Source organism: Podarcis tiliguerta, assembly GCF_965153285.1.
Source record: "Podarcis tiliguerta genome assembly, chromosome: 4".
Lineage (NCBI taxonomy): Eukaryota > Metazoa > Chordata > Lepidosauria > Squamata > Lacertidae > Podarcis > Podarcis tiliguerta.
In genome coordinates, this window is record NC_139537.1 from 39,560,000 (window position 1) to 39,586,796 (window position 26,797).

The 26,797-nt window shown below is 42.9% G+C and overlaps 1 protein-coding gene across 5 annotated transcripts in view; it reads left to right on the plus strand.

The window, feature by feature from the left end:
• Positions 1-3,729: 3,729 nt before the first annotated feature.
• Positions 3,730-26,797, plus strand: part of ILDR2 (immunoglobulin like domain containing receptor 2) — a 36,520-nt gene continuing 13,452 nt past the window's right edge. For 2 of the 5 annotated variants that reach the window (XM_083439251.1, XM_083439252.1), the window contains exons 1-4: positions 3,730-4,258; positions 12,319-12,651; positions 13,521-13,640; positions 26,272-26,328. In XM_083439251.1, coding sequence (XP_083295377.1) covers positions 4,213-4,258; positions 12,319-12,651; positions 13,521-13,640; positions 26,272-26,328 — 556 coding nt within the window. In that variant the 5' untranslated portion in view covers positions 3,730-4,212. Of the gene's footprint in view, positions 4,259-10,531; positions 10,588-12,318; positions 12,652-13,520; positions 13,641-26,271; positions 26,329-26,797 lie in introns of all 5 variants that reach the window. The other 3 variants (XM_083439253.1, XM_083439254.1, XM_083439255.1) reach the window with 3 other exon arrangements.

The following is a 26,797-nucleotide window of genomic DNA, read 5'->3' on the forward strand; positions in this document are numbered from 1 at the left end:
ATTCATCCACTGGAGTATCTGACACACAACATGTCAACAAAACACTCAATTCCCTCTGCCCCATTCCCTTTCCCAAACCTTTACCAATTCCTTTCCTGGTGGCATTCTTACTGCCGGGCACTCTACTGCCAACTACCAGGTGAGGCTGATCAGGCCTCTGGCCCTTTCCCTCGGGCCCCTAGCCCTTTCCCTCGGGCTTACCTTTCTCCGCTGCGGACCTGTCCCCTCGGCGCCGTTCTGTCCTCTTGTTCTCCCTCAACTAGATGTCTCCGCTCCAGGACGGTGTGGCAATCTCCCCCTACAAACTGGCAGGGTGTGCACCGGAAATGCGAACGCCGATTGGAGCTGTTTCACCTTGGTTGAGCCTGGCCCTCCGGTCCGTATTTGGGGAGGGGGCTGATCCCGGGCGAGCCCCCAAAGAAATGAAGCCTTATTTACCTAGGGATCCATTAGCCACGCCATCCCCTGGACCTCGGAGGGAACAAAAGTACCAGGAAAGCAAAATCTTCTTTGGAGAAAAAGAGTTTATTGAGATCTGAGCACAGAGTCAAGGTCTGTACTCAGAGACAGCCTGCTGGTTAGTACCTAGAAATACACTGGCTGTAAAGCAAGACACTTCAGCAGACTTTCTTATACCCCCAGACTTCCCCAATCGGCTAGCAAATATTGTTTGCTTAACACATTTTATTGCTTGCTAAACATTCCCTTCGTATCTCTTCTTATCTTGCATTACTTAAAGCAGAAGCAAAGCAGGAAACATCTTGCTAGTGGTTTTTAGTTGACAGCAGTTTCTGGCTAGGCAGGAAGCGACCTTCTGACCTGTAGCTAGCATCAGCAGTTTCAAGTAGCTGGTTAGACAGGAAACGGCCTCCTGACCTGTCTGATTTAGACTTTGCAAATAACTGCATTTTTGGGTTTGAGCTTGTGTAACCATCCTAGCAGAGTGCCGGAATTTACTATGTGTAGATAATATTAATGATTAACCGTTCCCCTCTCCCTTCACTTCCTGAGCGATGAGTCAAACTTTATTTTCAAGAAAGGTGGTCTTTGCCAAGTTTGCTTGCCAGTACTGGAGGGAAAAAATAAATACAGAAAACATTAACCAAATACTTGTGTTTAGAATTTGGGAAAACTTCTGCAGATTTGTTCCAACAAGGAGCTACGAGTTAGATTTTGGTGCTTAACAAATAGTTGAAATAAGCAGAAAAAAGGAATAGCTAATTCCGTATCTTTGTGTTGTGAAGACTTGACTCTGTTCTATACAGAACTTCACAGATAATATTTTATGCATAAAATAAGGAATCAGTCCTCAGCTGGTACAAATCAGTCTAACTCCATTCTTATCATGAAATGTGTTACTGCGGTGCCATGATTCATGCCTCTGCTGGGAAAGCGAAGGGGTTGCATACATGTGGTATTGTGGTAGGTGAACTGCATAGTGGAATTTGTAGTTAAAGGCATAAAATGGATCTGGGAGGAATGGCAAAGAAAGGGCAAGGCTGAAGTGTTTGGAGAACAGCAGAGTTTAGCTTTAGGCTGCATGCACATCACAGTACTGTTTACTCTGGCTCCAGTGCAACATCCACTGTCTGAAGCCAAGTACACATGACGTTAGCCACAATCCATGTATCCTGTAGCTTCTTGAGAAATCCTGTTGATTGATGGACTTTTCCTCAAACCAGCTTCCATCTGATTTGAAAACGTAAGCCGCAGCCTAATGATTTGTGCCTTTGTGCCAGCAGATCCCTACAATCTTCAGAGAGGGTCCTGCTGACTATACTGAAATTAGTGGGGTGTCTGTGTCATCACAAAAGAGGGTCTTCTATGTTGTGGCACCTAACATCTGAAATACACACTTGGGAAATTGGGGATATATTAACTATGAAAACCTTTCTGTTTAGAGAAGCTTACCCTGACTGCAGATTTTTTTGATCACATATTGATAGGTTTTTGCTTATTGGTATTTTACTATGAAATTTTAATTATTTTTTTAATTGTGTGCTATTTTGATGTGTTTATTTTTTGCATTTTTCATCTGTAAACTGCTTGATTGATTATATTAAGTGCTGTATAAATATATAACAAAGGATTCATTTAACACAGTTATCTACTAAGCAGCATCAGTACCATTATTCCCTCCCTAGGTTTGAAACCAACTGCTTAACTAGCTGACTGATTTCTGCTACTCTTTTTCTTCTACAATGACAGCTGTCTCATTCCACTGCTTACTTGACAGATGCTGCAAAAGATGAAAGTTTAATACAGCACTTTCATGTTGAGCATTTGCAGATATTACGATTAACAATTCATGGGAAATATTTCATAGTTTATGCCTTGTGCAACCTCAGACCAAATCCACAAGGTCGGTCACAGTTGCACACCTTTTATAGGGAAGGAATGGAGGCTGAACTCAAGGCAGGCCGCATAAACAATCCATTACTAAGATGGGATTTTATCCCACATGCCTTAGATCCAAAACAAGTTGGATGTAGACCATCAATGGACCACTTACCGTATTTGACACTTTTCTTATAAATACATTGTTATAGAAATATGTTTTAGTCACAGAAGCTTTGTGGGTGTATCTCTGTTCTGCCAGCAGAGGGGGAATGAAGGCAGAAAAGGGCAGTGATTTGGGGAAGAGCAAGGAAGGCAAAAAGGGTTGAAGCCCTTTAGTAAAGTGCATGGCAACAGCAGCTTTAAGTAACATGTGATTTAGCAACCCCCCAGTCTATCATTTAATAGTTATTCAGTGAGCCAGAAATTTTCTGTGGGTTGAATCCAGACTTAATCATGCACCAAGTAAACCCATTGAAATCAAAGGAATTAAGTTAGCAACTTAAGTATGATCAAATAGCAGTTGGTAGAGCATGAGACTCTTAATCTCAGGGTGGTGGGTTCAAGCCTCACAATGGGTGAAAGATCCCTGCACCGCAGGGGATTGGACTAGATGATCCTTGTGGTCCCTTCCAACTCTACAGTTCTATTATTCTAAGGCTGGATCCAAGCCTGATAATTTAATTGTTAGTGGTAGTACCTGTTTGTGCCTGGAAAAAAATCAATTTAGCTCAGACTTTTAGGCTGAGGTAACTATTGCCATTCCTATTTTGTAGTTGATAAGTGCAATGCCATTTAGAATGGGAAAGGTGTTCTGTGCAAGTATTTCGTGTGCCTTGATCACTGCTGGAATAGTCCAGAAAGTTCAAATCACATATATTTTATATTTGCGCACTATCTTCTTTAGAATTGTGTAAATATAAAATCATTGATATATAGTTATTTGAATGCATACCAAAACCACTCCTGCTAAATTTTGCAATAACACAAAGAGATCTTGCCATTAGCTTCAGTGAAATGAGATAAGGGGGGTGGGGGGAGAATAAGAGATAAGATAGAACAGGGGGATAAAAGCCTGCACTGTTCTATTGCTAGCTATAACGTGAAAACCGTAAAAAACTATACATAAGAAACTATTTATTGGAAGAGGAGTTTTAACTAATGGTGTTGGCTATCTTGTCCCTGCACTTGTGGATGGATATACAGTATATATATCTGCACCAGCGAAGGATTTATGCATTTATATGTGTTTTCTCTGCATGCCTAGGAAGATCCCTTTTCAGGTTTGGGACCACATGCCCCTTCTTTCCCCTCAGCTTCGTTGGTACACGTTCATAGATCCGGCTGCTTGTTCTCACTAGCCTTTCAGTTACTCCACTTAGTCCTTAAACACGAAGACTGCCCAGTGTGATGAACTCTCTCCAGTTCCTGGACAGCTTCAATGGGCAGCCATGTGATTTAGAAACTCCTGCAGCCTCGGAATTCTGGTTGCGGGGGAGGAGGGGGAGGGAAAGACTTAAAACCTTGGAAGTTTTCAGCCCATTGTCAATCCGTTTGAGGACTACAGCTGTCTAACGGTGATTCCCCCCGCCACCGTCTTGCCTGAGATGCATAAATTACGTCGCAGGGAGCAGAATTCCCGAAGGAGGGCAGTGCAGCCCCCCTCCCCCTAGCAGAGTGGTAGCTCCCATTCAGAACTCTCTGTCTATTCACACGCTGAGTTATGTGGCGGAAGACCCGCAGATAACGGGAAAGAACACTTGAGGTGCCAGCCGCTTCGTAGCGGGGAGCCTCATTTTTTACTTTCCTGGCTCCAGTTTCTCCCCCTCTCTCCCCTTCCTTTCCTTTTCCTTTCTGGAGGGACAGACCACGAAGATGGATGGAGTCTTACTAGGCTGGACTGCTTTGCTGTGGCTAACAGGTAAGGGATTTCATGGGGATCAATAACTTTTTGGATTCCCAAAGGAGTTGCCTGCCTTCTCTCCCTCTCCCTCCCCCCCCCCCCCGCTCTGTGTGTGTCGTGTTGCAGCAGGTTTCAAGCTTGTTCAGCAAGTGGGAGGCACGGAAGGGAGGGGGGGGGGTTAGAATTGTCGAACAAATAGTAAACAGCATGTTTGATTGAGGTGCCCGTTATCGGTGTTGCAGGCACTAAACTGCTCCACACCCCCGCAGCGTATCTCTTTCTAAAGGGGAAAAATGATCTTTACTCCCCCCCCCCGCCCCCACTTTCCCTCCCAAATCTCTTTCGTCCTGATCTGATTCAGAAGCAGGCGAGCTCAGTCTGGGTGTGGGTTTTTAGCGTGGCTGTCTTTCCCCCCAGGGTGCCACCCCTGGATTTCTTTGGAGTTAGTTGGATGTGGGGAAAAACATCTTTTGGAAATGTATTGGGGCATCGGAATTGGCAAGGTACAGCTGCAGGTTTTTGTGGCTCCCAGGCAAAGCTCTCTGCTTGCAGATGTCCTGCACAGACAGATTGATAATTAAGGCAGAGTCATTATTACAGTACTGTACTCTCTTCGGTTCTGAATCACTAACTGATTAATGTCCCAAATTTCACTCATACACATGCATTATTATTTTTTTGGAGGGGGTGTTCTTCTCTTTTTCCATAGATTGATAGGGTTAAACGGGCAGCTTTCCCATCAAGCGATTGGAATCTCTTCCCTGGCTACATGTGCCAAACATGCCCCCAGGACCACTTCTGTAGCTGGGTGTGTGTGTAGAAAAAACATCCAAATGTCAGCATCCAAGCAACCCTCAGCTTATGATGCTCATTTTTCTAGCTCCCCCCACCCCCAGTTCCTTAGGTCCTGGAGGGTCCCAGGCCACCATTTCCCCTAGCAGAGTTGCTTGCAGAGAATTTGTTCAAGGGAGGTTTCTAGTCTAGGGAGCTATGTGGCTATGCTCCCCTTGAGCTTGCTAATACCACCCACCCCACAAGCTTGCTACCCACCCTGGTCTGAATCCTAAACATGCCCTATGTAGAAGAGTTTTCTGTTTCTTCCTTTCTAGCATATCTGCCTGCTGTACTGAAAACACAGCCCAAATCCTTCATCTCCATCATTTGGGGCCTGAAGTTTGCTGGTTTACTAACCATTCTGGGCTCACTTCCACACCTTGCCTTTCCTGAGCCACTGCAGCTCATTAACCCAGCCATCCCATTTCTGGATTGCTGCAATGTCAGCATGCCAGCTGGAGCCAAAGAGGCCTTGCTTGAGTTTTCAGACCACAAGGATAGCCTGCACCAGGGGATACCAAGAATTGGGACACTAAAACAAGCACTGAGTAGCTCACTAGTCACCAGGGATCCTGTCCCTGGCATTGCACAGCACAGCATAGGCTGGCTGGAATCAGGATGCTGTTTCTGCTTCCTGCAAAAATCAGGCAGAAGTTATGGGTGATGATGGGGCTGTCTGTGTGTTGACCAGCAGGTTATGGTGGTGGCACTCATGTGGGTCCTTAAGCCTCTCTTTGGTCACAAGGAAATGCCCAGTTTTGCTGACTGTTAATGCCCATCACGTCTGTTGAAATTTTGGGAGAACAGGCCAGCCCCAGAGATTGTGTATGTGCGTGCTGAGGTCTAGCCTAAGTGAAAAGGCTAAGATGACGTTTTGCCAATGGAAAACACAGATTTGTATTGGTTGAATTAGCAGTTCTGCTTGCTCAGGGGAAAAGAGTGTCATTTCCTCTTTCTTCATGGAAAAGTAGTTGCTTACTTTGGTCAGGAGAACTTCCTCAGAAAAAAAGAATTCATTGCTGCTATTTCCTGTAAGGTTATTTTGGCAGCAGCTAGCTTTGCTTCTCGCATATCTCTTTCTCCAGGTTGTTTTCTGTGGAAAATTATTGCATTCAAAGCAGTGTGCAGAGACTTCCATATTTATGGTTACCTACAGTAAAATAGATACTTGCATAATTTTCACACATGGCGGTGTATGCAAGCATACACAGTTGCTTTCCTTCATCCATGCAGAAATGGTGCCCTGTATGAAGTTGCCCTCAGGTAATCCTCTGCTAATGTATGAATGGGGAGAGGGGAGGGAAATCCCAGGAATATGTGTCAGATGAGTATTTCTATGAGTGTCATCAGTTCACTTTTACAAGGTACTGAGGAGGATGTTGCCTTGGTGCTAAGCTACAGAAGATTCTAGGAATTGCCGCTTTGCAGTATTGAATTTGCACAAATAGATTATGGGAAGAAGCACAGGAAGCAAACTTGAGGGATCTGGCTGTTCCTACTCACTTTTGTATGCACAACAGCCAGCAACCCATTGTAAGAATGGTTCTTTCTTGCACCCTATTAAGAAAGGCGGGAAGGAGGTGGCTTTATGGCTTTTCTGTGGATAAACAAAACCAGACTGGGATAGCTCAGTTGGTAGAGCATGAAACTCTTAATCTCTGGGTCGTGGGTTCAAGCCCCACATTGGGCAAAAGATTCCTGCATTGCAGGGGGTTGGACTAGATGACTCTTGTGGTCCCTTGCAGCTCTACAGTTCTCTGATTCAGGCATACAATATAACGCTGCTTCTGCAGAGAGGTTGTTTGGGGAGAGGGCTATAGCTTAGTGGTAGTGTGCTTGCCTTGCATGCAGAAGGTCACAGGTTCAATCCCTGGCATCTCCAGGTAGGGCTGGGAAAGGCTTCCTTCCTGAAACGCTGGAGAGATGCTGACATTCAATGTAAACAATATTGAGCTAGATGAACCAGAGGGTCCGATTTGGTTTAAGGCAGCTTTCTATGTTTCTGTGAGGGAGACTTTTCTTGCATGTAGTCTCTAGCGTTCTCTTTCATTTCAGTACTGGAACCAAACTAGATGTGATGTTGTTCACACAGTTAGTAATTGAATGAGTCTTTTTAAACCCTTGGTGATAAGAAACACTTACTGGATCAAGTCAGCTTTGGGGTCAGATGTGTGCTGGGACAGCCATAAAAACAAAAAACCTGAGGGAATGGTGTTAAGCATGACACTGTTTGCACATAATTTTTTTTTACACCATCCCTAAGAGCTTTCCTTTTTCAGTAAAATGATATAGTTGCAAAGAGGTTATTGGGGTCTGTAATACCCCACAATGTGAAGCACATAACACCAAAAGAACAGTTGACAGTTTTATTTTATAATTGACAGTTTTATTTTATGTAAAATATTTTCTTAGACTTTCCAGAAGGAGTAGAATTATTCTCAAAAGCTGTAAGAATAAAACATAATATTTTTCACTAGGCTCAGGAAGTGGGTCCCTGCTATGCAGCAGGGCAATTCACACTTTATCATGATTGAGGAATACCTGGAACATAGGATTGTAGAAGGTTGGCAGATAGTTTATGAATTTTTCAGCACTGTAAGGTGTGCATTTGACCCAAACCATAGATGAAAGATTAAAATATAAATAAATTTATAAAATGTGATAGGCAGCAATGTTATTATTTAATTGCATTACAATTTGTGTAAATGAGATTTTATATGGATACTCTACTTGAAAGTTGTCAAAACCTACAACTAGTACAGTGGAGCTGAAGAGGGCAATAGAGGGACATGATAAGAAATCGGAGAAGGTAAATTGTGGGGAGGGGAAGGCAGAGAAAGTTGAGGTAACCAACAGAGAAACTTAAGAGTCATTTCACAAATTGTGTGTGGACTCCTCCTGATGATTGCAGCATCGGAGTGCATTTCTTTACAGAGTTATTTCACCAGGCTGAGAATGTCTGCAAGTCTCACCTGCTGTATGATCTCAGGCCCTGCAAAAGATAATGCTGCCTACAGCCTCAAAAACAATGCTGACTTATAAAGAATCTTTCGTCGTAGTCATCATGAACAAGTCATATGACATATGGGAGCCTGAGAGCCAGCTTTCCAACACCACATTTTATATGCCCTGCCATTATCCTTGGGCCCCACTGAGGAATTCCCCCAAAGTACTGAATAAATTTCCTATGGAAGTGCAGGAGTAAATCTATGCAAAACACCACAGGAGCCTTGATTTAGATAAGTAATACCACAACATTGCCAACACTTTAATGGCTCGTTTAGAACAAAGCTTCCTACCATCAGCTCCTCTACAGAGCTTCTACTGAGAACATTTTCAGTGTCTGCACTCACATAGGAAGAAATCTTTTGAGAAATTTCACAATTCCATTCAGTAATTTCCTCCTCTCCATTAACTTAAGCCTGGAACACTTCACCAGGAGGTCCTTTTCCTGGGTTTGCAGTACCAGGAATACCCCTTGGCATTTGTAGGGGCTGGGGCAAAGCACACTGTTTATCTGCTCCAGCCTTAATCTCCCCTCTGCCCCCTCGCTCTTCTCCGTGAGGTTTGTGTCCTCTTCCTGGTGTTTATTCTTGTTTTTTGCTGCCCCTTTGGCAGTGACAGTACCAATGTGGCTCTGTGCCTCTCATCAACTCTCTCCATGTCTTGTTCTAGGAAGGGTGGAAGTAGAGAGCTTTGTTGTGTGGGCAGAAGCTGGCAGGGCTGGCCAGGCAGTGGGGCTGTCAGCGGTGGCCATTGGTATGTGGTGGACAAATCCCAGGGTAGTTGCCCAATTTGCTGCTCTTTGGATAATCCTGTACTGTACAGTTCAGTCATGCAAGGGACATATAAGCACCACCTTAAACCAAGAAACTAATTCACTGTGCATTCCTGCAAGGTTCTAGTTTCCGTCTACAACATATCACATGCTGCATTGTCTGCAGGCAGGGCCTAAAGTGTTTATTTCAAACAGAGACCAACACTTGCAAAATTTAGCTCTGTCTTTCTTCAAAAATAATTCTTAGCTGGGGAAGTCAAGAAGCAGATTAGATAGGCAAAACTAACATTTCTGAGCCACCAATTGCAGGAACGTCCCAGCAGAAAAATTAACAGAACACCATGTATTGTCATCTGTAGGTCTCAGCTTTCCCAGTACACCATCTTGGGTCCATAGCCCATTCAAAACGATTATCCTTGTCTAGAGTGGTAGGCCTCTTGTAGCTTACAGATAGCTCATCAGTCTAAAGCAGAGGTTTTCAACCTTTTTGAAAGGCTCCATTTACCAACTACATTCTTCCTGTGGCTCCCCTGTGAGGAAACATGCTCCAAGCCCAAGAAGCCCAGTTATGTTGCCCCTTGTCTGCAGAGCAGGCAGCCCCTCACCCCTTTTCAAACACCCTCCCTTGTGGAGTGTTCCCTCGGCCTCCTCTCCCCTTCTCTTTCCTTAGGAGTCCTCTGGGCAGCCACCCTCCTGCCCCAAAGAGAGGTGCCTCCTCACGCCGACTCACTTGCTTGCTTACTCCAAGGCTGCTTCAGCTCCTGGCAACCAGCACCCCCTGGCCAGCCCCAAATACACCATTGGTCTGGGGAGCTTGTAGTCAGGGCCACTGCAACAAACAGCCACACAAACCTTTGAGTGGCAAAGACACTAAGGGCATGGGGGGGGGGGTGAGAAAAGAGGGAAGGAGACCAGTGTTGCCCGCGGTACCCCTAACCATCATTCAAGGCACGCCAGTTGAACACCGCTAGTCTAAAGTAATTGCTCCCTAGTGAAAAAAGACACCCTAACATAACATACAAATATGGTATGGTGCTTCATGTCATTGGTATCAGGTGCAGGCTTTGCTTTTTAGTTTTCTGATTTCGGCATTTCTAGGAGTTGGAAGTTTTCAATATAAACTTGTACAGCCTCATTAAAAAAAGGGCAACGCTTCTATGGGCAAAATAAGGGCTCAAAAAGCTATGACTAATGTGCATTTTACTCTTGCTCCTATCCTGTGCACTGATTTCTGTTATCTCCATTGCACAGAAACTGCTGTTGCCACTGCCAACAACTTATTTTTTCCTAAATTTAATTCCTCTTATCTTCATCGGTTTAGAGTGGATGCATGCAGTCAGGTTCTCCTCTGATTGTTACAATTATCATGTTAAGAGTCTGGTGTTTTGAAGCTTACATTATATGTTTGTTCACCTCAGGAATGCAGGTAGTAGTCATCAGTAAATGAAAGGTTAGCCTTTAAAGAGACTAACATGAACATGACATTTAAAAACTTTGTAGGCCCACTGAATCTTCACTTGAGCTTCTTGTTTTCTTTGCTCACATCAGTTCCCCAGTTCTACTTTTTGTATTAACTTCCCTCCTGTATTTTGTCAGTTCCTGAACACACTCTGTTCATACTAATATTATAATTGGTTTTTCTTTCTTTATTTCAAATCTACTCCTACAATCTCTGCAAGCAATTCCTCATCCCTTCTCACCATGAGGAGGAATCTCACCTTTCTTCTTCTGAACTGTGAGCTTGTTCTTTGCGTTGCCTTATTTAGACTTGTAAATATTTCAGGAACAGAGGGCTCATTTGTGAAAAGTCATGTATGCATTAGTGGTGCCTTAGATGCTTTTAAAGCCATAGCTTTGCCAATGGTGCAGATTAATGTGGGGGTGGCTCAAGTGATATTGCTTGCATTGTCCAGCTGTTCCCTTAGATGTATGTAAGAGCAACACATTGTCTTTCAACCAGCACTTTTTGCATTGTGAAAATTTGCCCTATAATAAAGAGGGATAATGCGGAAGCTGTGATGGAGTTCCATTCGTGTAATTAATTCCCATACATTATCTTTGGGGTCTACTGTGCCAGCATAGAATGCAGCTGTTCTATCACTTGGAGAAAATGTATTGTTAGATTATCAGAAATGTTTATTTCCACTGATTGCTAATGGCTGAACAACTTGTTCCTTTCTCCCTTCCTCTCATCCTTCCACCTGGATGTTTTTGGTTAGTTCACAGGCTATTAGTAGCAGTTTCGACAGCACCTGCCCCCACAAACTGTTTCAGTTTTCAATGTGGTTTGACACTGCTGCCACTTTTAAAACATTAACTGGGTTTTGTGATTGTATAGAGATTTCTTTTTTTAAAAAAAATATTCTTTATCTTTGGGGATTTCTGAAATTAAGAGGCAGAATATAAATACTGTATAAGCATATAAATATGCTATGATATTCAGCAGCTAGTTATGCTAGGATTAAATATAAAGGGTAGTATCCCAAAAAGTTCTACTCAGGGGAGACCCCTTGCAATTAATGGAGCTAAACTAGTTGTGTTCATCAGTTTAAGTGGGTCCACTCAGTAGGATTAAGACTGAACACAATCCAGGGTGTGAAATTTCCCCAAGCGTGTAGAGTTAGGTTTAGACTTTTTTTTTTTTTTATTAACTTCATTTATGACCGGATTCCACACAATTTTCATTATTATTCAAAGGCTTCAGCATTTTATCCCCTTTATTTAAGTGAGAATAAACATGTTAACTACTTTGGAAATAGTGTATGGACCAGGCTTTTTAGTTCCTTGGAAGCTTGTAATACCTTTCCCCATAATAAATCTGCAAGTTTTTCCAGCATAGCTATTTACATCAACTTCGGAAGTTTAGCAAAATCAAAGTCTGAACTGCAAGGCAATTCTTCAGCCAACAAAAGTGTCCAAAATACATATACTAGGGAAGGGGTGTAAAAAAAATGCACATATAAGTGAAACTAACAGACAAAAAAAGGCACTGTATTAGGGAAAATTGCCGTGCAAAAATTCGTACCTTAGGATAAATTTGAAGTAAAATGCTGGTGAATTTTCATGTGGGCTTAAAAAACAATGCAAACTCACATGGAGAACTGAACTTATGGTAAGACTGGAAAGATGATAACAAAAAATTCAAAGTGACATTTTCAGCCATCCCTAGTGAAAGCTTTTGATGTTCCTGTGGCTGCAGCAGAGGTGAATTGGAGAGCCAAGTTTTGCTGCGGCTTGTTCCTGTCATGACAAACTGCAGTTTGCCTTGATGTCTGAACCAGCCCAGTATAGTGTTGATGCATTAAATAGCACTATTGCCTTGCTGCCAGTATTTCTCCAGCACATTTTCTTCTTAGCACCAAAAGCAGATGGCAATCTTCCATATAACATTCTGTCTTGATCAGAACCACTGAACAGATGGTTGATACCTCACAAATCAATAACGTTCACACTTTTTGTCTTGTAGCTGTGACTGAAGGGCTTCAGGTCATGGTGCCGGAAAAGAAAAAGGTGGCCATGCTCTTTCAGTCTGTCGTGCTTCGATGCCACTTTTCAACTTCTTCCACACAACCAGCTGTGGTGCAGTGGAAGTTCAAATCATATTGCCAAGACCGCATGGGAGAAGCTCTGGGAGTGGTCTCTGCAGGCTTACAGGCTGTGAGCAAGAGGAACCTGGAATGGGATCCATACTTGGACTGTGTGGACAGCAGAAGAACGGTCCGCATTGTGGCTTCCAAGCAGGGCCCATCGGTCACAGTTGGAGAATTCTACAAAGGAAGAGATGTCACCATTCTCCATGGTAACTGCCTGCCTAGCAGTTTATTAATTATGGGAAAGCTTCTTTGGCTATTATGAATGGTAGAAAATTACATCAGTTTTTTGGATCTCTCTTACGAGGATCAGTGTGCTTATTTATTATAGGCATGTATATTCCACTCTTCAGGTATATTCCCAGGGCAGTTTACATTTAAAAAACATGTGAAACAGTTAAAGTACACATTTCAATAAAACATAAAAACTAACAAGGCAGAGAGATCTTAGATGTAAAAACATCTAGTGGCAGTGTAAAACACTAAGCAAAAATTAAGTTGTAAAAACCTTGGTAAAATAGAAGATCTTTTTCTTTGTGTGTGTTGTTGAGGTGTATGTCCCTTCCTATAGAAATAAAAATTATTCACAATCACTTTGCATTGCGTGAAGGCTTTCTTGTGATCTGGAACCCTGACCACCCAGATCCTAGATTCCAAAGAAGCCATTGCATGTTCAACTATATGTGAAGGCCCCCTCCCTACAGATGTTTGTGTTGTATATGTGGATTGGGGCAGGAGCCTGTGATGTGAATGGGGCTATACCTTGCTTCCGTGTTGAAGGGCATGGGAACAAATGGCCTTGTGAGATAAGTTTTATATGTGTCCTACTTTCATTGTGGAAAAGACAATCTGGTGTGTTCCTCAATAAATAGGAATTTGGTCTCCTGGATCCAAATCACTGTCCAGCGGAGTTTGCTGACTCTCTGGAGTGCACTGTGGCTCACTGGAGTGTGCTTATTTCTCTAAGGAAGAAAAATGCACTCCTGCCAGTAACAACTTTTAGTGAAAGCCTTGTTTTTAGTCCTTCACCTTTTCTCTGTGTTTCTGACTCTACTATTTCTCTTACATTGTTTTTCAGATGCAGACCTCCACATTGGAAAACTGATGTGGGGAGACAGTGGGTTGTATTACTGCCTCATTATCACACCTGACGATGTGGAGGGCAAGACGGAAGAGTCAGTGGAGCTGCTTGTTCTGGGTGAGCTTACTTTTCCATTCTCAGCTTACTTTTCCATTCAGCACAGCCTACTTCTCTACTAATTTCTATGTACTTATCTAAGGTCACATCCACGCCATACATTTAAAGCACTGTTATACCATCTGGTTCCTACCAAAGATTCCTGGGAAATGTAGTTTGTTAAAGGTGCTGAGAGTTGTTAGGAGATCCCCTATGCCCCTTGTAGAGCTACAATTGCCAGAGTTCTCTGGGAAGAGGGAGTTATTGGTAAACCACTCTGGGAATTGTTTTTAAATGCATGACATTAGTCTATACGTGAAAAGATTTGCAACATTTCCTGGGCGTCCTTCTCTGGTCTTTCTGTTCCTTGCATTGTTGCTTTGTGTCAGAGTGAAGCTGATCTAAAGAGATACAAGCCAGTATTGTTTTGCAATCACTACGCACTGTTGTAAGGCAACATGTAACAAAGGATGGAGAGTGCCAGATTCTTTCCTCCTAAATTTAAATGATAAAGTTCCACTGAAGCAGTATTCCAAGATCAGTGTTTACTTAAATGATCGGATCCTGTTTTCTTTGAAACTCCAGATGGCTCACATTAAAACAAAAGTAATAAGTGCATAATTTAAAATACTTTTACACTAAACGTTGCAGTGCCAACATGCACAATGAATTTCATTAATATAGCCTACAAGTTAAAAACACAGCTTTTGCATTGTTTTCAAAATTTAAACAGCTGTCTAAAATTCTTAGAAAAATTGGGCAGAGAAATAACAATTGTTCAAAAAATATATATTAAAAAACAATAACACCCCCCTGAAATGGTGGGAATGGTGTAAATGGTTTGCCAGGTATCCTATTGCCCTTTTCTTAAAACTGCAATGCAAAATGGCAGCCCTGGAAGCAGCAGAAGGGAACTTTGGGGCAAATTTCTACAGCATGAACTGTGCAAATCCAACTTCAGTGGTGCCTGATCAGTTCCCAGATGTTTTCAGCAGATTCACTGTGGATGTCATATGTTGGTTCTATCAGCCACAAGTCACTTGTAGGACCCAAAGGTCACCTTCTGCTGCAAGGAGTCCTTCTGTTTCATGAGCGGAAGGGTAGCTTTTGGATTCCACAGTCTCCATTAGATCCACTTCACAGACTACTGTTAATACGTCTGCAGATAATTTTGGCTCAACTCTATTTTAAACCATCATGTGGGAGGTCAGAAATAACCAGATGTAAACATGGGTGGACCTGAAGTGCTGTGGTGTTTGGACATCTGATGCGCTTCCGTTTGTCCCACTGGGTGGCCGGCAGGGGAAAAGGAGAGCAGCAAAAGAGGAAGAGTGGGAGCATGTCTCAGAGAAGGCAAAGGCAAGGTTCAAAGAGGCCCTGCTATATTCAGAAAGAAGGAAGAAAGGTCAGGTTCAGCCCAGTGCTGAGCCACACTGGAGTTCAAGAAAGAGGGGAAACTAGTTGAGGGACTTGAGGGGTTATCTGGGAGATTATGATGATGAAGAGAGATTATGTTTGTGTCACTTAGCGATACCCTGTGATGAACAAAGTCTTGGACGAGAGAGAGAGAGAGAGAGAGAAAGAGAGAGAGAGAGAGAGAGAGAGAGAGAGAGAGAGAGAGAGAGAGAAAAGGATCCCATACTCCAAAATAAGAAGCTGGCTAGGCCTCTGAGGGCTTTCCTATTTATTGAAAGTTTCCTGTTTCTGGCACCCCTGATGAGATAAAACCTGCCGTGCCAATACTGACTCCCTCCTCAAGCATGTTCATTTAGCATGTATGCTCTTTGTACCCATTTGCACAGGTGCCCTCCAGAAATCCCAAATTGGCCATGTTAGTTGGTAGGAGGTTCCTCTCTGCTTCAGCTCTCACAATCCTAAAACTTGAGGTTGCTCAATGAAATCAGTTGGCAGAAGATGTAGCGCATGTCACACACAATGTATATAAAGTGTGGTAATGGCCTTGGGTTTAGATGGGATTACATAAATCTCAGTGTAGTAGGAGTGAGTAGGGCTATCAAAGGATGTTAGTCATAATTGTTAAGACTGCAGTCCCGGGGCCAAGTACAACTAAATTCAGTTGGGCTTATTTCTACGTAAACATGCATAGCATTGTGTATAATTGGTACTTCCACTTCAGACGCAGTCTAAACACCAGTTGTTATAGGGGAGGGCAGCATCAGGGGTCTCTATGCCCTGCTTTGGGCTTCTCAGAAGCAAATGATTGGCTCCAACTTGGTCTGATCCAAGACCAGAAACATATACTACTTATATTTGTGTGGGTGTGCATTTATGTATTTTTTGCACACCCAGTAGTATTTCATTGCCAATGCTTAGCATTCTTCTCATCATTCAAAGGAGAAAACAAACACTTAGAAACGACCATTTGTTCGAGGTTCTGTAGCTTCTTGGGGACATTTAAACCCCATTCCACTATTAATGAACTGTAGAAAAGGCTTAGATAAAATATCTTAGTTCTTGGAGAGTCAGAGTGAGAGGCTTTTGTTTTTCTGTTTGCTGATATTCAGATGGGAGGCTTATTCCCTTAGAGGGGGATGCAAAACTAGAACAGGAAAGGGATTAGGGGCTGCCTATAAATTATGCAACACCTTGGGGGCTGCCTTATCCCCTGCACTTATGTGAGAAGGGTAGCTTTTTATGCGCCAAGAGTAAAGCACTTGAAAATCATGAAATATGGGCTATTTAGGAGCAAATAGATGTTTATGGGTCATCCTACATAACTGAGATAACTTAAAACATTCCTACTTCACTAGCCTGTTGACAAATTTATTTCAAAAGTTTTATTTGCTCATTCTGTGCAACATTTCTTAAAACTGTGGAAGTAGAAAATAACTAATCATACAGACAGAGCAACATCTGAATCTTTCCGATTGAGGCAGGAAACACATATATTCTGATTTAGATATATAAAAGTGAGCATGCAGTTTCACAAGATTTTTCATAAGTGCATTTGTAGCAAACCAAGACTTTATCAAAAGGTTGCTCACTGGCATTACACTGCTTGCGTGTGATGGTTATACTGTACGTCTTTTTGTTAATCAAATATCTGACACAATTAAGTACATTTCCCTGTCACTTTCCTATCCCAGAAGTCTTGTTTTTTGTTTTATAAAGTAGATATGTTGTGACAGGATGCTTTAATCCATTTTAAATGCTGAAACCTAAATTTCTGGCATGTTATTTAAATCCCTCCTGCAAAATACTGACAGTTTGGAGGTGGCCAGAATATCTCTCCCCCCCCCCCCCCCCCCAGGACAAGAAATGGGAAGATTCCCTACCATCAGATTTCAGAAAGAACCGTTTTGTCATCACCAGCTATGGAAATACACCTTCTTACTTTATCAGTTCATGCCTCCTGTCTGTGTATGTGTTGATGGGATATGTTTACAATCACATTGTTGGAAAGGACATCAAGGGTCATCTAGTCCAACCCCCCCGCAATGCAGTAATTTCAACTAAATCATACATGACAGGTGGCCATCCAACTTCTGCTTAAAAACCTCCAAGGAAAGAGAGCCCACTGCCTCTCATGGAAGCCTGCTCCACTGTTGAAGAGCTCGTACTGTCAGAAAGTTCTTCCTGATATTTATCCAGAATCTCCTTTCTTGTAACTTTGAATCCATTGGTTTGGGTCCTAGCCTCCAGAGCAGGAAAAAACAAACTTGCTTCATCTTCCATGTGACAACCCTATAGGATAGAATAAAATAGCTGCAAGCAGAGTGGGTGAAAAGCCTCTGGGGAGAGGAAAGTCTGACTCCACGTGAGGTGAGGGCCCTGCTGGATGACATGCTACTTTAGGTCAGTTTTAGTGATCTCTTCTGCCTCAGCAAAAATGCATTAGACAAGGTGATATGGATGCGAAAGTTAGAGGAATCCTTCAAGTGAATTTCTACTTAAAATGTGATAAAGATATGATAGTTAAAAGAACCACTGATTTTATAATGTTTTGCTGAAAAGCTGCCAATCGTATATCAGCAACTACAGTGGTACCTTGGGTTACAGACGCTTCAGATTACATACGCTTCAGGTTACAGACTCCACTAAGCCAGAAATATTACCTTGGGTTAAGAACTTTGCTTCAGGATAAGAACAGAAATCGCACGGCGCCGGCGCAGCGGCAGTAGCAGGAGGCCCCATTTGTTAAAGTGGTACCTCAGGTTAAGAACAGTTTCAGGTTAAGAACGGACCTCAAGAACTAATTAAGTTCTTAACCTGTGGTACCACTGTACTTGTGATTAAAACAGGTGTTGGTATCTTTGATATGTTGTGGGATGCTGTTATCCCACAACATAGTCCACTGAAATGCTAAACTGCAGATTAGCAACTGGCACTCTCTGGAGAGTAGATGTCTTATCACATCCCCTGTCACCAAAGCAGAAGTGAAGACTTGTGTGGAGGAAGTGGTAGTTTGGGGAAGAAGGCTTCACAGCAGACACTCTTGTTGCCTGCTCCCTCAGAGTTATAGGCCTATTATCTGATCCTGTGGTTGCCAAATCAATAGTGGTGGTCTGAGTATGATCAGACAGAGGAAGTAAGACTGGGTGAAGAAACTGCGTTTCAAGCAGCTGCAATGAATAGCGTCTGAGGTCGCTTCTACACAGACTCTTTTCTGTGGAACTGCCATCCTCTACCCATTTACTTTTTATAGAGAATTCCAGATGATGTTGCTAAATAAATGCAGTCAAATATTTCCTTTGTTGTCTACCCTCCCGTATTTCTTTCAGACTTGATTTGTGGCGGTGGGCTTCCTTCCCTTTTTGCAACAACATGTAATTGCAGCACCAGCTGTTCTAGTGTGAACAGGCAAAGTGCTGTTGAAGCTTTTGGGGGCTCCCGTCCCTATAATTAAAAGTGCCTTGTTTGCAGGTCCTGCCCATATTATTGCTTTATGTTGATCCTGACTGGGAGATTAGTGATGAATAGCAGGCGTAGCACCAACAGCCAGCCAGGGGCTCAGTAGGGCCCTTCATTGGCCTAACCCAGCTGCCTGCTGCTGGGTCCTTTGGTGGCCGAAGAGCAGAGAGCAGCTAGCAGTACTACTCCTGAATGGAAGCTGAACTTGGCTGTCCAATCTCAATAGGCCAGGGACAGGCATTGTGCTTGGAGGAAGTTAAGATGGTGGGCAGCCACTGTGGGTGGGAGCTGAGTTTGCCTGCCATTTGAAAGTGGTGTCACCACACACTCACTGATAAAGGAGCTGTCCAAGCAGGAAGGATGTATGTAAAGAGCGTTTCTCCTCATGGCATGGCTTCTCCCTGCCCCTTCTTTCACTTGCACTAGGGACTTCTGGCGCTGCTTATGTTGCTCACAAACATACCTACTGCCAACACCTGCCTCGCAGTTGGCCCCGAACCCCCTCCCACACAGCTTGCCACCAAAAACCCTCTCAACCCCTCGCAGCTCCCTAACCCCATCCCTTTTTGCTTCTGTCGCTGTTGCCACTGTGGGGCAGGGAGGGGAATGAAGGAGAGAAAGTTGAGAAGGTGGTGATGGCAGCAGGACAAAGTGGAGAGCAACTTTCTTCCCTTCATTCCCCTCCCCTCCCCACACCAGTAGTAATGGCAGCAACAACAGGAGGAATCTGGGAAGAACTTCCTGGGCCACCTGCCTGCCAGACCACACTGGTCTGCTTGCTCACCCTGCCTCCCTGTGGTGTCTGTCTGCCCTCCCTCTTCTTCCTACCCCAGTCTGGCAGGAAGTGCATGGAAACTGCCTGGGCCACCTGTCTGCCTGCTCTCTTCTTCGTTGTTTATTTGTTCAGCAGCATGATGACGGAAAGGGCAAATGTAGTATATAGAGAAAAATGGCCTGAGGGAAAAGGGTTAGGCACTCCTTCCTCTGCTTCTTCGCCAGTCAGATACCTAATCCCTGACTCTTGTTGCCTTTCAGTAACAATAAAAAGCCATTGGGAGACTGGTCATGTGTTTCTCAGAGTTTCATTAGTTTGGCCAATTCAGAACAAAGGACTCTGGCTCTTTGGCAAGAGCATGGTGTGACACACAGCCTAAATCTCTGCTTTATATGAGGGGCTAAGGTCCCACCATCCTACTGCAGGCTTGACTCCTGACACCTATAAACAAATCAGTAAGCAAACAGTGGATGGTATTCATTGGGTGGTATTAAAATTAATGGACCTAACTTTGCCATGTTGATTAATTTCAATGGACCTGCTCTGAGTAAAACTTAACAGAATAGCACACATAGTAGTAATATGAAAAGGGTAGAACAAAGTAACTCCTTATTTATTTTTTGTCATGATCTGTGAATGCCTGTTTCTGATGGAGTGGTAGTTCCCATCTGCATCTTCAGTGTGCTTTAACTCCCCCCCACCCAGCCTTTCTGCCTCAAGGCCACATGGCACTGTTAGCAGCCTTTGAGTCTCCTCTGCCCAGTCCTACTCCCCTCCTTTAATGCTATTTAGAAGTGGTGCTTGTTGTCCAAAGATTTTCCCATCATTCCTTCTCACTCGCCAGCCTTGGCCACATGCTGCTAACAAAGGATACCGGCACAATTCAAAGGCCTCCGTTACTAAGGTTTCTATGGTAACAGCCTGCTTGGCGGTCTCTGTTGCCTGTTAAAACTTTGATCTCTGCAAATAGCTGCTGCTGTTCTTCCCTTGATTGACAAAACAAGAAAGAGAGGGGTGGGCAGAAAAGAAGAAGTTTATTTCTAGCAGAGGGAGGAAAGAGGAATTCATTACATGGTCACACTCTCCCAATAAATCTCTCAGTGGCTTCCTGGATGCCCCTCTGATTTACAAGAGACGCGTTTCCTCTCTACAACTTTTTTATGCTGTTATGGGATCATGCCTAAATGTTGAGGCCCAACGAGTGCTACGGTTTTGCCAAATAGCCACACGTTGCCACCGCTAGAAGAACAATAGTTCCTTTTTCCCATTAGAGAGCTGCAGAACCAGACTGCTGTAATCCAATATGTCCAAAAACAATGTTATCATAAATTCCTATTCTGTGCTTAGCTGCATTTGCTATTTTACTGTGTTTACATTTGCATGTTTTCACCCCCTCACATTGACCATCCATAGTGTTTTTTCAACCTTTTTTGTGTGTCTTGTCTCATAGGATGTTTCCCTTTTTCCATAACCTACTTACCTCTTGTCTCATTTATTTATTTTTCCTTTGTCAAAATTTTACAACTTCTCTTCATCCTTCCCCATATTTGAGTTTGCCCTTCTGATTTATTCCCCTGCCATTTGGATCAGTATATCTTTCCTTTGCTTTAACACTGTAACTCACTTCCCCGTATCTGCTCTTTTCTCTGCTTTGTACATGCTATGCTCCTTCTCTGTAGACTTTGCTGCCCACTCCTTGCAACTTGATTATGTGCCTGGCTCAAACTTCCGTTGATGGTTTAAGAGGCAGCAGGTGCATTTAGGGAAACGGCAGAGAGGCAGCTGCTGGATGTACTTATACAAAAGGTATAATCAGCAGTGCAGCGGGAATAGAGACAATGACAGCATGTCCTAGATTTTCTTTTTATTATTGAAACAAGGACAAATTTGCCATTTGGAAATAACCATCTGGGACAATCCTAATAAACTGGGCCATCTAGTCAGCCTAGCAGTAGGATAGTTGCTATGAGTTACTGACACATGAAAACAGGAGGGCTTGGAGCCCGCACAGATAAAAATATGTTTATGGGGAGGTGAAATACACTGAAATCTATGCTACTGTTGCAATTGATTTATCAAATGTCTGCAGTTCCCTTTCCAGCAAGAAATAGCAATAATAAACAGGAAGCCAAGATGGATGATCTGTTATCTGGATCGCTTAATATGCTATTTTCCCCTGCCAGCTTGTTCCTTCTCTGTACTCTCCTGCTTTTGATTTTGAATTGAGTTTGGCACCTCCACTAAGTGCCAGACTCAGATCTATTCCCAGTGTACAATTACGAGAATAGGTGAATAAATGTCCTTCCTTACCTTTGTACAGGAATGAAGGTTTGCTCAGGTCACGGTTTAACCTGAGGAAGTTATCTCTTAAAGAAGATGGTCATGAGGGGAGGGTTTGACTGCCTCTTAATTTAGAGGAAGGTACAACCACCCCAAGCGTCTTTTAATTACACCAATGTCAGTTTCTGCGCTCACACAGTTTGGGGGCAGAGGAAGAAAAGAGAGAGACAGAGATCTCAATTACTAATTTCCTCTCATTTTTTTTCTGGAATGCAGTGGGCAAGCAATGATGCAACGCAGGTGTCCCATGAAAAAGTGAGTGTACAAAGGATGGCAATTTCAGAGGAAAGGGTCAGAAGCAACTTTGGTGGCTAGAGCAGTGGTTGCCACTGTGGCACCTTTGGCTACATCTGCACCTGCATAGGCCTTTTCTGGTGCCCGTAGGGTCTCCTTTGCCTGCTGAAATTAGATTTGAAAGAGGCATTCTGTTGCAGCCAATAGATTAGGTTGCAGTGTGTGCTTGGTTGCAATGCGCATGTGAGACCCATGGCAGACTCCCCATTTTGCAAATGTACCCCTGGACGTACCCAAAAATGTTGGTGGCCCCTTGGCTGGAAGCCTGAATGCTCATGCTCTCATTCTGCATCACTGGGGTTGGGAAGCAAATAGCAACTGAATGTTGGCAGTGGAATAGACTTGTGTGTTTCCTCAAGCAGATTGCTAAAACCAAAACCTTTAAGAATATTAAAGCTGCATCTTGGCAGCCCTTGTGTATTTGTTGACTGTACACTTCAAATTTCTATTCCCCCCCCCGCAAAAAAATATAGTCCCATTTTGTGTCACATCTGCCTTGCGCCTGGATTATCAAATTTCTAAATGTGCAAAATGTCTCAATTTTCTGCCTGAAAATTTCCAAGAGGTATTCAGACTTCTTCCTTCCTCACCCAGTGTGTTCTTTTGTCCTCGTTTGTTATATATTTTTGGTTCACTTGTTGCTCATCCCTGTGGGAGGAAAGTTGGCCTTCAATTAGCGAGCATTCATGACAGGCCCATGTGTTACCTCCCCCCTACCGTTGCTGTGGTTACCACTGGTATGAACAAGAGCGGCTGGGTCAGCTGTAGTGTTTTTCAGCAGCCTACTTAACAGCCGGTATTAAAAACTAGGATCAGGGGGAGGTTCTGTGAAGGGGGGTGGAATTACGCAGCATTGGGAAGAGCGGTTATCTTTGAATTAATGCAGCTTGTGTAAAAGGAGGGGGGAATCAAAATGCTGAAAGGTGGGCGTTAGCACAGTTATTTAGTGCTGTTTAATTTCTGTTGGAATATTCAAGTCATCAGGTTCAGACCTAGGCATGGCCTCTGCCCCGCCTCCACCTCACCCCCGTGCTTTGAACTAGCCCCCAAGGAGAGAGCTTAGTGAATTCCTTTAGAGATTGAATTCTTCACACTAGACAGGGTGGTGGGCAGGAGGGAAGGGCGAGAAGAAATCTGTGAGACGAGAACAAAACACACACAGTCTTTGGGCGGGTGTGTGTGCTTTGTCTGAAGTGTATGCTGTATTCTGGAATCTGGCTGTAAACCGTTCTGTGGGAGTGTGGAGGGTGCAGCATGGTCCCTGGCAATCGAGGCCGATCTGACTGTTTTGACAGGATGTGCTGGAATACAGGGGTTGGCAGGTTGGCTACCACATCTGTTTTGTTTTGGAGGCCAGATCACAGTTTGAGAGTGCTAGGGATGTTCAGTTCTCCAGATCTTTAGGCATTCACACTTGGCCTCAAACAATTCCCTAACTAGAAAACATGACCCCACGCTCCAGATATCTGCAGGCTTCTCCTACCTGGTAGCCTCTGATAGTTTTGGCCCACCACTATTAGCCCCCGCCAAAATGGTCAATGGTCAGGGACATTGGGGTTAACAGTAAAAAAACACTTGGAGGGTACCAGGTCAGAAAAGACTGGTTTAGAAGTTTTCTCTCCCTACATATTTGCTTTTTGTGACTGAAAGTCATAAACATACATGCAACTGAGACTAGTGTTTAGTGCAGTTGCTGTTTTAAATGTGCATGAAGGAATAGGTACAGTGTTACATTCAGGGTCAAACTAGATGAAATGTGGGAGATTTGTGATGGGATCTCCCAATGTTTAGTTTCTCTTTAAAGGGAAGGGGAGAATTGAATCAGGACTGCCATGTTGTTTCGAAGCCTTTCGCCCATGCCATTTTCCTGATCGATACCTTTCATATGTTTACCCACAGCAAGGAAAATAGGAACTTTGGAGGGGCACAGTTAGATCAAGAAAATGCTATGCTGTAAAAGAGTAGCACCCTTTTCCAGCGTAGCAGTGCTCGTATCCTCACCAGGTGTCTTAAACAATGGATTTGGGACCTTGTAGGGATAGCAGTAGAAAAGAGAGCAGGATTTGGTAGGAAGAAGCACTCTGAATAGTAAGAGTTAAAGATCCCTTCCCTGTTCCGTTGCTTCTCCAGTGCAAACTGCTTTCCCCTAGGAAAATGATTTTATGGCCTTTTGTTATGTGTGTAACATATAGTTCAGCCCAAAGATAGTTGCAAGAAAACTATTGGTGATAGAAACAATTATTGTTATAAGGAAATGTGAGCACATTACCTGCAGAATCAGTTTTGCGTTCCACTATGGTTCCAAGAGCCACTCATGATTGATGATGTTACAGTGGTGATATAACAGCAGCTTTGATGAAATGCAACAGGTAGCAAAGCATTACTAGACTTTATAGAGTGCTTTTATTGTTGCTTTGACAATAGCCTCATGGTTAGGGGACCAGAAACATATACTGTAGTCTTAATAAGTATAGCCCTCTTTTTTATTCAATGGGGAGAACTAGAAGTAGGAAAGAATTGAATTCCAGTTGGTGATCTTAGTCTAAATTTTGCTTAATGCAGAACTGGCTGACGGATGTGGAGACAAGTTTGTATCTAGAATTCTGTAGCCAGTGGCCTATAACTTCCTGAAGATAAAATATTGCCCTTTCTCATGCCCTTTCTCTTATTTGGACTGCAATCCAGTCACGTGGCATTAAGTCCCATTGAATCCAATAGCACTGCTAAATGAAGATGCATTAGGGTTGCAGTATAAGTCTACTAAGAGCAAGTTGCAACATAACACTGTATTCAAAATGACTCTCCTTTTCTTTCCATTTCATGGTGCGCTTGTGGAGCTTCTGAGTGCCAAGAGACTTAATCCATACACATTTGTATCTGAACATTCTACTGTAGGTCATCCACAGTAATTTTGTGGATTATTTTGACACTGGGATGGCTCCTTGTGGTGATTAACTTTTTGACCAATTAAGAAACCTGCAGGTCTCAGGATGATATCTAATCATGCTAATGAGCTGGCTCTTGAATTGGATATGAAAATGTTCGATTGCAACCATTTAATCAAGAGCTGTAACAAAATATAGATGCATAAACGTAGAAGGTGAAAATGTTAAACTCTGTACAGGTTTCTACTTACCATGCTGATAAAATTACATTTTCGTTGAAATTGGGCCAATGTTTTTTGTATAGCTGGGGTATTCACAAGAGCCAGGATTGATGGTGGCAATCATTCAGCTCTTTGCATTTTCCATTTTAACTGAGATCTTATCAGTGCTTTAACTGCAACAAAAAATCCAGATTACAATGCTAATTTTAGGGATATCAGTTTTCTTTAAGAGACCTTATCCCCAACTCCCTGCATCTCTGGGTTTTTACCAGACATCTCTAAAAGTACCAGAGGCAGTCAAGGTTGGAATGACCCAAGTTGCTATTAACACAGATGTGGAGTACGCAGACAGTACTGTTTTACAATGTCAAGCCTTTCCTTTCTGTAAAGCACCGCTGAACCAGGTTGTTTCCATGTCAACTGGAAGCAATCTATGCAGGCTCAATGCAGAATTTATGACTGCTACCTATAATAAAGTCTCAAAAGGAACAGGTCATATATACTGAAAGTCTAGGCCAAAATTATTATTTTGTCTTGTTTCATTAAGAGACATATGTATGCATGAAGCTAAACGATGTTATATGTATACTTAACTATTTCTCCAGTGAAGCAGTGCTTCCTGCAGCTATTTCCTATATCTACCCTTTACCTATTTTAAATCCCTATCAGTTTAAAGATGTGGGGAAAGGGAACTGCATCCATTCCTGTACAGTTCACTGAGAAATAAGAAAGGGGAGAAAGCACACATGAATCATACTAGTTTCTCATTTTTCTAATCTTAAATTAAGTTATCCACATTTACATGTCACATTTCTTTTTTAAAAAAGAAAGTCCTCATGAAAATTCATCAGCATTTTAGCGTGAATTTCTCTTAATAATATTTTTTGTACGTAATCTCACCTAATATACCCTTTTTGGTAGTAGTTTTCTCCAACAGAATAAATTTTGTATGTTATTTTCACTATTATATGCATTTTTATGCACACTTTACTCCAGCAGGTACTTTTTATTTACACGTTACTTGGCTGGCAAAGTCCATTGCAAAATTTGGAATAATGCGAATTTTGCAGGATGGCTGTGGGTTTGTTCTTGTACTGTTTTGGAAAGTGTGAATTCACTTCTAAATGTGAAACTGAATCAAATGTCTCCCCCATCTCTAGCATAGAGACCTCATCATAACATAAGAGCAGGCTTCATGCTGAGGCAAGGGAGTGATTTTCCTGCACTAACCTCTCTCCTTCTTTCCCCTCCTCTGTCTTTTCTAGGCAGGACAGGGCTGCTTGCTGATCTCCTGCCCAGTTTTGCTGTGGAGATTATGCCAGGTACTCCGTCATCTAACACTTTATCCATTCTTCTTCTACTTTATCTTCCCATTCAACCACAGCATCTTGTGCATTCATCTGCTTGTGCATGTGCCCTTGGTTCCCCATCTTTTCCATAACTGCTTGCAACTGCTTGCAACTAGCAATTGGGGAGAACAACCGGGGCTTTAGCAAGTGACATGGAGCATGCTAAGACAACGGTGACTTTGTTGTTAGTCATGGGACCATTCACTTGGGTCACTTCCATATCAACCTTTCCATCAAGTATTCATCCAGATTTGTTTTCACAAAGTTTGCAGGGAGATTCTATGATGCCTGCTGTTTATTGAGTATTCTTTCTGATTTGTTTGTATGATGTTGCATCAATAATAATAATAATAATAATTTATTATTTATACCCTGCCCATCTGGCTGGGTTTCCCCAGCCACTCTGGGCAGCTTTCAACAGAATACAGTGGTACCTCAGGTT